Source organism: Meyerozyma guilliermondii, genomic scaffold, assembly GCF_000149425.1.
Source record: "Meyerozyma guilliermondii ATCC 6260 scaffold_4 genomic scaffold, whole genome shotgun sequence".
In the NCBI taxonomy this organism is placed as follows: domain Eukaryota; kingdom Fungi; phylum Ascomycota; class Pichiomycetes; order Serinales; family Debaryomycetaceae; genus Meyerozyma; species Meyerozyma guilliermondii.
In genome coordinates this window covers 14,396-27,515 of record NW_001809797.1, presented here as the reverse complement: position 1 = coordinate 27,515, position 13,120 = coordinate 14,396, and the positions used below count along the sequence as shown (strand labels likewise).

The 13,120-nt window shown below is 41.4% G+C and overlaps 7 protein-coding genes across 7 annotated transcripts; 1 reads left to right on the top strand and 6 right to left on the bottom strand. All coding sequences in view use genetic code 12, as the record gives it.

The window, feature by feature from the left end:
- Window positions 1-39: 39 nt before the first annotated feature.
- On the bottom strand, window positions 40-1,602 carry PGUG_03279 (uncharacterized protein; the record flags this gene model as incomplete). Its single annotated transcript, XM_001483848.1, has 1 exon — window positions 40-1,602. The coding sequence occupies one exon, from the start codon at window positions 1,600-1,602 to the stop codon at window positions 40-42; it is 1,563 nt and encodes a 520-aa protein (XP_001483898.1).
- Window positions 1,603-2,277: 675 nt separating this feature from the next.
- Window positions 2,278-3,057, bottom strand: PGUG_03278 (uncharacterized protein; the record flags this gene model as incomplete). The annotated part of the gene is made up of 1 exon (XM_001483847.1): window positions 2,278-3,057. One exon carries the CDS (start codon window positions 3,055-3,057, stop codon window positions 2,278-2,280), a length of 780 nt encoding a protein of 259 aa, XP_001483897.2.
- Window positions 3,058-4,213: 1,156 nt separating this feature from the next.
- Window positions 4,214-4,735, bottom strand: PGUG_03277 (uncharacterized protein; the record flags this gene model as incomplete). Its single annotated transcript, XM_001483846.1, has 1 exon — window positions 4,214-4,735. The coding sequence occupies one exon, from the start codon at window positions 4,733-4,735 to the stop codon at window positions 4,214-4,216; it is 522 nt and encodes a 173-aa protein (XP_001483896.1).
- A 1,303-nt stretch (window positions 4,736-6,038) lies between these two features.
- GST2 (glutathione S-transferase GST2) lies at window positions 6,039-6,755 on the bottom strand (the record flags this gene model as incomplete). Its single annotated transcript, XM_001483845.1, has 1 exon — window positions 6,039-6,755. One exon carries the CDS (start codon window positions 6,753-6,755, stop codon window positions 6,039-6,041), a length of 717 nt encoding a protein of 238 aa, XP_001483895.1.
- A 263-nt stretch (window positions 6,756-7,018) lies between these two features.
- Window positions 7,019-7,912, top strand: PGUG_03275 (uncharacterized protein; the record flags this gene model as incomplete). The annotated part of the gene is made up of 1 exon (XM_001483844.1): window positions 7,019-7,912. One exon carries the CDS (start codon window positions 7,019-7,021, stop codon window positions 7,910-7,912), a length of 894 nt encoding a protein of 297 aa, XP_001483894.2.
- A 928-nt stretch (window positions 7,913-8,840) lies between these two features.
- PGUG_03274 (uncharacterized protein) lies at window positions 8,841-9,989 on the bottom strand (the record flags this gene model as incomplete). The annotated part of the gene is made up of 1 exon (XM_001483843.1): window positions 8,841-9,989. One exon carries the CDS (start codon window positions 9,987-9,989, stop codon window positions 8,841-8,843), a length of 1,149 nt encoding a protein of 382 aa, XP_001483893.1.
- Window positions 9,990-10,405: 416 nt separating this feature from the next.
- On the bottom strand, window positions 10,406-12,064 carry PGUG_03273 (MFS transporter; the record flags this gene model as incomplete). The annotated part of the gene is made up of 1 exon (XM_001483842.1): window positions 10,406-12,064. One exon carries the CDS (start codon window positions 12,062-12,064, stop codon window positions 10,406-10,408), a length of 1,659 nt encoding a protein of 552 aa, XP_001483892.2.
- Between the last annotated feature and the right edge of the window lie 1,056 nt (window positions 12,065-13,120).

Here is a 13,120-nt window from a genome sequence, read left to right as displayed (position 1 = left end):
GAAACTTGAAGTACAGATATACTAGCTATGTATTATGAATCACGAGAGCTTGTGGGTACACTCCTCTTCCTCCTCGTAGATTATCCAGTCTTCAAACCCATCGTCAAAAACTCCTTGTAAACTTCTGTCGACTTTGAAAAGATTCTTTTGTTCTTTCACCACTTCTTTATAAGAGTTGTACTCATTGTCATCAAGCAAGCATTTGTCGAGAGCGTTTGTGAGTGCTTTCTTATTGATGTCAACTCCAATAAAAACAATTTCGTTTCTTCTATCACCAAATTCTCCTTCCATATCTTTCTTGATAAGTTCTTCTGCCTCAGCAGGAAGGTCCGGTTTCACAACGTCAAACCAAGGAATTCCGCCTCTAATAGTTAACATAACTCCAGAAGAAGACCATTCTCCTCTCATGATATGGCGGGTAGCAAGCCAAATGAAACCTTTGGATCGAAGAATAGGGCCAAATGGTGACTTCTTCTTGTTGCGAACGATTTCTTTTTCGGAGGGTCCTTCAGATTCTTCAGATTCTTCATCCTCCTCCTCTTCTTCATCATCCTCATCGTTTTCTCCATTTTCTTCTTCCTCTTCCTCTTCATCCTCATCATTTTCTCCCTTTCCTCCATTTTCTCCATTCTCACCAGTGTGCTCGATAACATAAAACTTGTCCCTAATAAGCTTGTACAATCTCTCGGGATGAAAGGGCCTCCTAGAAGTATATACAAAGTTGGAGATACCATACTCTTCGGTTTCGGGTTTGGGTGCCAAAGTTTTGTTTCCATTATTGTCTCTCATCTGCATCTCGTTGATACTTTGGAGCCAACCGGCAGACGTCGAAGCAACCTCAAAATCAAATCTTTTTGTATTTACAATGGCTTTAATGTCCACTTTGCAATAGTCTGTTTCAATAACTCTTGCAATTGGGTTCAAAGACTTGATCACTCGAAGAATTTTTCTCTTCTTTTTCGACTTGACGAGCGAAGTCTTGTTCAAGATTATCACATCTGCAAACTCAACTTGGTCTGTCATCAAGTCTGAAATGGTTCTTTCGTCTTCTTGCTGACCACTGTTTCCCCATCTGTCAGCCAAAAAGTCGGTGGTTTCAAAAGTGGACAAAAAATTCACAGCATCAACGACAGTGACACAAGTATCGAGCTTGGTGATGCTCTTAAGACCTCCAATATCAATGACATCCTTGATCACTTTCGACTCTTCAGCTGTCAAAGACAAGTCTTCAGCAAGAAGAGCTTCGCTAAACTCGGTTGTGAAGGTTTCTGCTACTTGCATAGGCTCCGATATACCAGTTGACTCGATCAAAATGTACTGAAACTCACCACTTTTCCCAAGAGTTACCAATTCCTGAAGCAAATCTCCTCTCAAAGTGCAACAAATACATCCGTTTTGAAGCTGGACAAGTTCTTCTTTCTTATTGGTGACTTTATGGTGCTTGATCAATTCCGCGTCAATGTTGAGTTTGGATACATCGTTAATAATCACCGCCACTTTGAGACCATGGTTACTGGTCAAGATATGTTCCACCAACGTGGTCTTTCCAGATCCTAGAAAACCAGACAAGAGAGTAATTGGAACGGGTGCAAATTGTGTCATTTTGACCACTAAGGTGGCTGCAAATCGTGCTTATATATGTCTGCAACCTTAGTGGCTCGACCTCTGTGGTTATGCAAAATTTTTTAGAAAGTGCCAAACAAACCTCGGTGGCATCGTTGGAGGTTCAATTGCATGCACTTGAGGCTAATCATCGGATCAGAGGTACGTTTAGTTTAAATGGTGCAGATTTAGGTTGCAACTTGCAGATTTGTGTGCAGGACACCGGCTGCAAAAAGATAAGAAAAACCAAGAGTATCATAAAACTAGTGGGCTACTGACTATTTATTTCTAATCATATATTTCAGAACTTGCAGAATTCAAGAATTGAGGCTTTAAAAGTAGAATCTTGGCCAAATGCCACAGTACGATTAAGTTTGGTTGGGCCCCGGTTTGTACTGAGGTGTATGCTTGATAAATAAGTGCATGCGTTATACATGATTGCATGCGTTATACATAATTGCATACATAATACATAATTGCATACATGATACATAATTGCATACATGATACATATTTGCATACATTATACATATTTGCATACATTATACATATTTGCATGCTCAAGACATACTCACATCTCCCTCACAACTAACACCACCAACTTTAAATCTTAAATAAACTCTCCTTTCTTAAAATCTCTATTCACTTATAAAAACATATATTAAAACTCTCAAACTAACATTGTTGAAGTAAAATTTGGGCTTCGGAAAGTACTTGCGAAAAGACGTTCAGCCTTAAGGTACAAGCTTCCAATGAGGTCAAAGCATTAGCGGCAACAGATCCTGCTTTACAAGCGGTAGTAATAGCAGGACCAATCAAAAGTCCAACTCCAAACTCACTAAGAATAGCAGTTCCAGCAGTAGTAGTAATGCTAATACCAGCTTGCTCGAGGAACCTAATGACAAGATTGATAAAAGTATCAGCATCATGTGCGGTCTTTGGAGACTTGGCAATGGCTATAGCCTCCTCAGCAATAGCCTTCACAATAGCAGCAGCAAAATAGTTGACAATTGGGAAAGTTTCGTTGGCTAAAGCAGCGGCTTCGGGTGCCAATCCAATGTAGCCTGCCAATTCTTGAACGAATTCAGAACCTTGAGCCTCGGCACCCTCAATGATTTGCTCAACGGTTTGGATTGTTTCGTTCTTGATGTACTCAGCAGGACCAGAACTCAAAATTAATCCTGCCAAGTACTCGGCATCTTCATACCATTCAATACCGTTGGTGTGTGGAGCTTTGCTGGTACCAGTAAAGTTCTCAGCAGCACACTTGAGATCTTGAAAAGTGGTTTTGGCCAATGCTTCGAGGTCTTGCACGCCATGAACAATGGCTCCTGTAGTTTCGGCCACTTCGTGGAAAAGGTCGCTCAAGAAACCTCTGCGAGTGACTTGAACCGGAGAAGCAGAAACGAGACTAGTTGCAAAAGCAGTGAGTGCAAAATATTTGATGGAAACCATTGATGAAAATCGATAGGAATACCATCAGTTTATATACCCATCAGCTGATTCTCGATGCATTCTAAGCCCTTAACGTGGGTTGATAGTGGCTAGCGGGAACAATAGTATTAATGCAGGTGTTTTAATTATTACTAGCCGAAAAAAAATATGCATTATCTTATACATACTGTACAAGCATGTTAGCTGACTCTGGTCATCGATACCATACATTAAACATTCCTTATCAGACAAACCATCAAAACTTTGGTTCATTATCACAAGCATTCCACGAAAATGAAAAAAAGAAACCACTGTTGTCCGTCAAAAGTAGTAATGCCGCTACTATTTTGGATGCAAAGAAGTTACCGGATGCGTCCGCGGCCACTCCATATGCATAACATGCGCGCCGCAATCAATAATTTTGCAGCTTCACCCGATATCATGCCAACGGCCAATATATTCACAAATCCGAAGTGGATTTCTCGCCGGATAATCCGAGACTTTAAATCGATCCGAATAGCCGATATGCATCTTCACTTTACCACGTTTTGCACAAGGAGCGGAATCAGATCAAGAATCAGCTCTTGAGGATTCGTTAATTAGAATCCGTTAAGCCACAGAACTGTCCTACATGATTCAGGGGAAAGTAATGCTTAAAAGATTTTCTCAATAACGGTTTTTGCTTGTTTTCAGTCGTTGAAGGATTAGGCGTTCATGCATAACGCAACCTGCAAAACCCGAACGCGCACATGTGTCAAAACCTGCATGCTGTCCCAGGATGCATATGCGCGGCTGGGTGGCTGCAACTTCTACCCATGAGGATTACAACGACTAGAATCAAAAATAGCATCATCTAAATTGCTACTTGAAAGCAATGATTAAATTCTGTAGCCTAACAACTGTTTTTGAACAAGATTTGCATCTCGGAAAGTACTTGAGAAATTGGGTTTATGTTCAAGGTACAAGCCTCCAATGATGTGGCGACGTTAAAGGTGGTAGATCCAACAATACAGATAACTTGCTGGGATGGAGCAACAAGAAATCCTACACCGTATGGAGCAAGAACAGTGGAAAGTCCAGTAACGGCAATTTGAACTCCAGCTTGTTCGAGCAATTTGATGGTGGTATTGATGATACCATCCACTGCGTTGGCAGTTCCTTGACTGGTAGCAACAGCCTAGACATTTTGAGCAATTGCAGTAACAAGAGCGACCGCATACTTGTTCACAATAGGAAAAGTTGCATTGGAAAGTTTTGCAACTTCTGAGCTCAATCCCAAGTGTCCGGCAAATTCAACTAAAAAATCTGTACCTTGGGCTTCAGCACCCTTGACAATATTTTCAACAGTCAATGTAGTTTGTTGCTTAAGATATTCAGCAATTCCATTATTGATGGCTAAACCAGCCAAGTACTCTGCATTTTCGTACCACTCAATACCATTGGTATGTGGAGCTTTCTTGATACCAGTAAAGTTTTCAGCGGCACATTTAAGATCTTTGAAAGCAAGAACTCCAAGAGAAACTCCGGTCTTAAGGCCATTAACGATACTTGGAGCATCTTGATAAATCTTACCAGTGAGTCCAGCAACATCATTAAAGATATTCCGGACCAAACTTCTCTTGTCCACATCCTCGATAGGCTGAGCAGAAACCATACCGAGAGCAACGGTGGATACGATAATTTTTTTGAAAGAGACCATTTGTTGAATGAATGATATTGTTGAAGGAATAGCTTCTTTTATAATTTACTGAGAGCCATAAGAGGTTGCGCTCCAATTTTAACGGTTATGCACGAAGGTATAATAGTTCCATTGCAGTATATCTTTCTGAATTTTTTAACAAATGAAGTGGTCATTATTAAAGTAAAAGATCACGGTGTTCAAACTACACAAGCTTTCCTGAGCAGAAATTGGTGCCGATGGTAGTTTTTCAGAACCAGGTTCTAAAGAGTCCAACTTGAACCCTTCAAGTTGAATGCACATGGTGCAAATTAGGTGCTGCACAATACATGTACAATATGCATAATATGCATAGAAGCTGTCACAATTAGTCCCTATATGTTTCAACTTTTGTCGGAAAAATCACAATGAGAGCACCAGAACCTGCTGCTTGTTCTCAAGCGATTTCGATAATATCTTATCAACTCACATTCTCTCTCAAGATTTACTATTGATAGTCCTATCTTACAACATATTGCGCTCTGTTCATGCACGATGTCCTACCAACTCATCAACTTGAAGATCAAACGTGGGCCAAGAACGCTTGAAGGAACCCTCTGTGCATCTCTATCAAAGTGGTATCTGTAGACCATTCTGGGAATAAAGCCGAGGTCTGAGTTTCGGTGGCGGAAGTCAATGTGAATTTGGATCTAAAAATATTCCGATCTCTACTCTATACTAACCGACTCTAGTTCCTAAAGCATCAGCTAAGTGCTTGAATCTCTCTTTGTGGAGCAGAAATGAACATACTCATGGATATAGTTGGGACACCCAAGACGCATATCGCCTATTCGGACTTAATATTTCCGGGCGGTTAATCTAATTGGGTTTAGATAACTTTGTGGATTTTCGAGATTCGTCTTCTCATTTTGTATTTCGGGCCGAACAGCGGGATTCGCTTGTTCATAAGTGCTCGCAATTTATACGAAAACTGTTTTGCTAAATATAGAACGAACGGGTTCAATGAGAATGTAGCTTGCATTATCATATTACGCTGTGAATTCATTCATCATTCCAGCCGTATTACGAAGTACTGATTGCATTTACATGCAGAGATATGCATATTTGACGTATTTTCTATGCACGATGCAAAGCGATAAGGTTGCAATAGCGCCAGGGCAAAATCAAATGGAAATGGTTTACCAGTACTGGTATTGGCACTCGTGGTCTACGGTGAATTCGGTCAACAGATTCATTCAAGAAAGTCTAACGATACAGGGCATCTGTTTTCAAACGTCCCCAATTGACAATATCTGCTAGAACATTGCACATCAAACCTTCGCTTTTACGAATCAAAATCAATACCCTTTTGAACCTCGGGGATCGAATCAATGTTCTTAAACCATTTGTCAACCAAAGGCCATTCGCTAAACGAGATACCCAATTTTTCGGCGGCTTTAGCCCACCCGAAGCTCGCAATGTCACTGATACTCAAGTGATCACCCACCAAATAGGGACCGTTCTTTTCGTTATTTTTCAAGAAAATCTCAAGAACGGAATACAATCTCTTGGTTTCATTAATATACCGGTTGATACCATAAGGAACCGTTTCCGGAGCATAGATCTTGAAATGATTGGCCTGTCCCTGCATTGGTCCCAATCCTGCCATCTGCCAAAAAAGGGTCTCCAATTGCAAATAGTACTCCTTGGTACCATGCTTGTACGAAAACTTATGGTCCTTGTCGTAAGTGTCGACCAAGTACTGCAAAATTGCTCCAGATTCACTGATGGTGATTCCAGTAGACTTGTCCTCCAAAGTTGGAATTCTGCCATTGGGGTTTTTGGCAATAAACCAAGGTTCTTTCGTTCCATTGTTGGCAATACTGAGTTGCTGGTAGTCATATTTCAAGCCAAGAAGCTCAAGAAGAATGGAGACTTTGATCCCATTGGGAGTCTTGGCAGTGTAGAGTTTCAATTGAGTAGACATGTTGTTGAAAAGTTGGACAGAAGTGAAGTTTATAAGGAGTAGACGATTACTAATTGGTGAAGAAATCGCAGCCATACTATTGCTTCACCTGCATATGCACTGTGGCTTTACCTGCATAAGCTTGGGTACCGTGCGTCTCGGATCAACGTCGCCACCCTCTGATTAGTGGAATTACACGGAGGAGCTTGAATTATCCCCGAGTGAAGGATATAACTCGTTTCTTCCGTGATTCTGACAAATACAAGCCCTTCCAAAAGATCAGCAAAGAATTTTTTGCAACTGGGTCCTGGACTGCTCCGCTCTATTTGTGGGGTAACCTGTGCGCATGTGGAGCCTGCATGCGCATAATGCAACCAGCGATTGGCAATTTTTGCATTGCAATGGGTTATCCTACCAAAATCAAAGCTGCTGTACGCAAGCTCAATGACCTGGTGGTTATTGTATCTTGTCCTTTCAGTTACTTGGGACTCTTTAATATAGGTGCCAGAACTGCTCTTATACAATGTGAAGGAGGAATTGTGGTTTGGTCTCCGATGATCTATGGCGATTATATCGTTGAAGGGTTGCAGAAATTGACTGGAAATTCGTCCTCAAACCCAGCAGACTATAATGTTACTCATATTGTAGCATTGAGTACTGAGCATTACTTGGGAGTTGATTCTTTCACTGCTCATTTCAAAAAAGCCAAGGTGATCTCATCAGAAGCTACCACTCGAGTGTCAGTGGACTACAAATTAACTGATGCAATTGCAAACAAGGTTATCACTTTGAACGACATTACTCGTGCCAATGGCTCTGAAACAGAAAAGGGTTTTAACGAACTCGAGTTCGTTTACTTACCATTGCACTTTGACAAAGAAGTTGTGGTTTACTTGAAACCACAAAAGATGCTATTTCAAGCTGACATTCTTATGAATTTGGGTATACACGGCACCACTACGGGAGACGTAGTTTTAGAGCAATACTCACCAGAAACTGGTTACCCAAAAGGGTTCAATCCCCATGGATGGATATCATTTGCAACCAGATATTTTCAGCCATTCAGTAAAGTATACAATTTAACTTTCACTCGGTTGTTTCCCAGGGCTCATCTTTCAAAAGCGAGAAAAGGTCTAGCTGCTATATGTGACTTGGACTTTGAAACAATTGTGCCTGCTCATGGTAATGTGGTAACCACCCGAGCAAAAGAAGCCATGAGACATGTGTGCCGACTTGAAAACGACTTACAATAAGAAATTGAAAGAACTATCAATGCCTAAAGAACACTTGCAAGTATGAAATTTCATTAGTTGTCTTATCTTCATTTTCCTCTACTACTGATACCATCCTTGAGCCATAAATTATATCAATTGTAGGTCAACTTCTAGCATCAAAAGTCAGCATTAAATTCGAAGGAGCCAGGGTATTAAGATTTCCAAGCTGTATGGGAAGCACCAAAAGTTTCAGAGACATCTACTGACTTATAATGGAGTGAATATTAAATTATTGACTTGTTGACAGCCTTATTAGTGCTCAAGTAATTCAGCAGATTATTTTAAACTTCTGGAGGCCCAGAAAGCAATTGCTGAAGATACTACCAATCCTTTGTCCAGGCAAGGAATACAAAGTGAGAGTCTAGTTCATAATCAGGTTTCCCCTAAGAAGCTTAATGTGGGTTCACTGAAAGAGAGAAGAAACCTTAGCCAATTCTGATTCAGATTCTTTGTATTTTGGAGACTTTCCAAGAAAATTAGGATAATCGTTTCAACATCTCTTACTGGTTGTGCCATGAGTTAGTAGCATGGAAGCGCCGCATCTTGGCTGCAAATCAAAGAAATTATAAAAGGCATAGACTTGTTTAGAGTGATCTCCATACCTTCACTTCGTTATAGTTCACAAACAAACAGCAACACTTCATCTAGAAACGAAATGAAAAATCATCATTAAGCAAGCTGAATTCCAAAATTCACTGAAAGATTAAAAATTGGCTGAATGCCATATGACTTTCCAAGTCCATTATATCTTTCTTGAGGCAACCTCTGGGACCAGAGAACTTTCCCTTTTCACTCCCAGCCGCCTCGACTTCGACTCAATTGATAAATGTTAGTTGAAGTTTGTAATTGATAAATCTTGTTTGCATAGCTTGTTTGATAAATCTCATTTGATTTTAGCCTATCCTATTTATTTCATCTTGTGTCTTTCACCATAAGATTTGGTAGCGTAGTCTCCATCAATGACGATAACGTCTTGTTGACGGTAGTCGTGCTTACCGCTGAAGTAACTCTCCAAAATGCTCTGAACACCAGCAGAGTAACGAGCTTGAGCGTCCAAAGAAGTACCAGAGATATGAGGAGTCATGGCGTTACCTCCACCAAACTTGTTACGCATGGTTCTCCATGGGTGGTTGTCTGGAGCTGGTTGCACGTTCCACACATCTCCACCATAACCTCTCAATTTTCCAGACTCAAGAGCTTCGGCAACATCCTCAGCAACACAAATGGCTCCACGAGCAGTGTTAACAAGCCAAGCACCATCCTTCATCTTGGAAATCAAGTCCTTGTTGAATAAACCCTTGGTCTTTTCGTGCAATGGAGCATTGATGGTAACCACATCGGACTTTCCGAGCATCTCTTCAAGGTTCTCCACTCTCTCAACAATGTTTCCATGGCCATTGAAAAGTTCAGAAGCCTTGTTCAACTTGTCAATTGCATCCTTGGGAAGGTCCTGGTAATCGTAGTAGTACAATTTCTTAGGGTTGAAAGCCACCAATCTCTCCAAGATACGGTAACCAATACGACCAGCACCAACGGTTGCAACGGTCTTACCTTCCAAATCGTACGAATCCTTGGCAGCTCCAGCAATGTCCCAGCCCTTGCTAACAGCCTGTTCGTGAGCAGGAACAAAGTTACGAACCAAATCCAAAATGGTCATAACGGCATGCTCAGAAACCGAAACCACATTGGAACCAGTGACTTCAGTAACGGTGATTTTGTGCTCATTGGCAGCGTTCAAGTCAATATGGTCAGAACCAACACCGGCAGTAACACACATCTTCAACTTTGGTGCCTTGGCAAGACGTTCCTTGGTGATATAGGCTGGGAAGAATGGAGTAGTAATAATAATCTCAGCATCTTTGAGGTGCTCATCAACTTCGGATTCTCCAATTGGATCCTTGCTATCAGTAGAAACAAGTTCGTATCCATTTTTCTCGATGAAATCACGAATACCCAATTCGTTCTCAAGACATCCTAAAAGTTGCTTGACCTGACGGGCATGGTCTCCACCCTTGTAGAGAACGAGAAGTACTTTTCCTTTTGTTGCTGGACTCATATTTGATAATTGATACACCACAAAGGTAGGTCACCCTCCTTATAAAACCCGCATCCGAACTCCGAGCCTTTTTCAGAAAATCCCTCCCCTCAATGGGCTAAAGTCCACCGACTGTAGTTTTTGTGGGGTAACGTGCATATAGTGACGGATCTTTTTCCGAAATGCGCCATTTGTTGTATGCCGGATGGTCCGGGGCAAGTGCCCGACACCGGAGGGGTGAGGAAGAGCGATTTGGATCTGATAATTTGACTGTGTGGTTTTCACTCGTGCGACAGTTAGGTCCGGGTTTCCAGTTGCTCAAAACGGTGATTTTTTTGCTGAAACAACCACCTCATTCGGTGGTCGGTTCGGAACTCCAATGCACCTATACACGTCAATATGCACGATTACGTGTTGGTTGCGAAAATATAGCAAGATTAAAATCCCGAATATTTGGATCTGGCTCTAATGCGTGGACCCAACAAGTAAAACGTTACCGGGATGGATATCATGCCAACACAGATCAATGCCAAGATTGTGCTTCCCCAGGCGACTGGAAATTTATGGGTTTTGAGATTGTTGAAAAGTGGAGCTCCGAAGAGCGGAAAGCAACCGGCCATTAAAGACCTCAAAATGGCATTTCCACCAAATGCAGAAGCCATATACCGCGGGAAGGACATTCCCATGTAGTTGAATAGCGCCTGGATCACAGTGAATCCGCCTGCTCCAAACAAGGCTGCGCCAATTAAACAGCCAATCCAATGCTGATTGGCACTGGCACTCCAGCCAAAAATAAAGATTCCAATTGGCATAACCACACTTCCTACAATTGTAGGAGGAAGGAACACTTCTGGAGTTACTTGCTCGGCTTTTCCTTCTAGAAGTTTTCTGGTGTGTGCAAAGTACATGTACGCAATGTACAAGCTGGAACCGATGAACATGCCAATGTACACACTAGAGTAAGACACACCCAACTCGACCAAAGTGAACCCATACGTCTCCACAAACACAATGGGGAATGCCTCGAACCACAAGTAGATGATGGAGTAGATCAATGCTATGTACAAGTCTATCAGAAGAACCACTGGTTCAAAGACGATGATCTCAATTGGTCTCCATAATGTGTCAATTGCAACTTCCCTTAGTGTCATACTTTGGTTCTCCAATTCTCCCTCACTGACGATATTTGGGTTACCTGTGAGTGCTCTAAGCCTTTGAGCCTTTCGACGCAAAATGGCCTTTCCCAGACTTTCAGGTAAAGTGAACCCGAACAAGAGAAACGAAGCTCCAGAAATTATCATCATGAACCTAAAAGTCCATATCCACAGACCTTGCGAAGCATTGATGATGGCTGAACCAACCAATGGTCCAAGGGTAGGTCCACATATTCCTGCCATACTCCAGGCAATAATTCCCATTGGCATATATGGCACTGTCACCACATCACTAGCACTAGCACCGCCGGTTCCCATGGGTGCAGAAGCAGAAATTCCAGCTAGAAGCCTAAGCACAGTAAGGGAAGCAAGGGAATGAGTTGCTGGTCCAAAACTTTGGGGAATCAGAAATATGAAAAAAAAGAACACCGTAACGATGTAAATGGAGGTTCGACCAAGAGCAGCATTTTCTGACATCGGGGAAAATATCAATGGTCCGATTCCATATCCTATGACAAACATTGCCAATGGTAGTGTCGCTTTGACTCTGGTTGTATGAAGATCTGACATCATATCTTCTATTCCTGGAGTGTAAATCGCCGAACCCATGTACACCGAGATGGTCATAATGCCAATTTCGATAATAAAAAAAACTTTTTTGTAGATCGCCCAGTTGTAAGGATTATCTGGGTCGTCGGGTCCATCATAGTCCACTATAATTGGAGCAACATCTCCTTCACACGGCTCGGTTTCAAGTTTGGTTTTGGTGGTCTTGGCTTCATTACCTTCAAGAGTCAGCGAGCTTTGAGTCTCGACCAAGTTTCCGTTGAGGTACTTTTCAGGTATGACATAGTCTGGCTTTTCCTCCTTGTATCCCAAGATTTTGTGACCAGAAACATGGTACACTATCCGACCAAAAAAGCTGTCTCTGATGAACCTCATAATCCAATGGATATGTTAACTTGAATCCATGCTTTTTAAGTTTACCTTCTCGTTTAGACTCGTTTACAAACTCGTTTACAACCTGTTAAACCCGTTCCCACCGTCAATTAGTAATCTTAGGTTATAGGATACATCCGAGAAGCTTCACGTGTGATCAAGTCGTCCTTTGACTTTCCAAAAATTTCAACATTTTTCAGTAAACTAAACTTAAAGCTTATTTATCGAGCTTTCTCCGGGTTATTCACATAATAAGCTGCTACTGAGTTTTCATCACAGCTTGACCATGGTGACTCAATCAGCATCGATGACAAATCTTGGACATGTAACGCCGAACATTTCTAAACAATATTCCATTTCAGCTGAACGGAAACGAAACAATTTGCTCATAAGCTGGTAGATCCAAGCATATGACATGATGTGATTCCGATATCTCCTTCTTGACCAATCATTGCCAATACAGGATTTTAAATCCGCGATGCGAACGGCTGAAACGAGCGGCTGCAAAAAGAGAACGAAATCCGTTTTTGAGAATCGCGGAAATTTTTCAGAAATTCGGAAATTTTCAAATTGACTCGAAAAAAATTATTGGCAAGATTGTCTTCTTGTAGAGATATTGCTTTCTCAACTAATGTAGGGTTACTGCTGTTCATCGATGTAGAGTGCAATGAACTCTTTTGAAAGTCAAATACCGGTATTTAATCTTCGGCTTTACAATTGACAGTATGGTTGACTCGGCCTTAATTGTCTATCTCTGCATTGATACGAGCGGAAACCAACAGATTCAATGGAAGTTTACTTCTTGGTTTGGAATGTTATGTCAATACACTTTAGTCTTTAGTCTTTAGCAATTACGAGAGAGCCAGAAAACAACCATGAAGCATTACAATTCGACTAACTTTGTGCTTTCATGGAGACTTACAAACTCCGTCTGTTTCGCCTAGAGTCTAAATTCAATACTTTCCGTCTTCCTTATTTAATGTTCGGCGCATAATCTTGAAAATAGTTCACTTTAACTCGCCTAAAGTTGTCTATTTTCGCCAAAGAAGGACTTTCAGA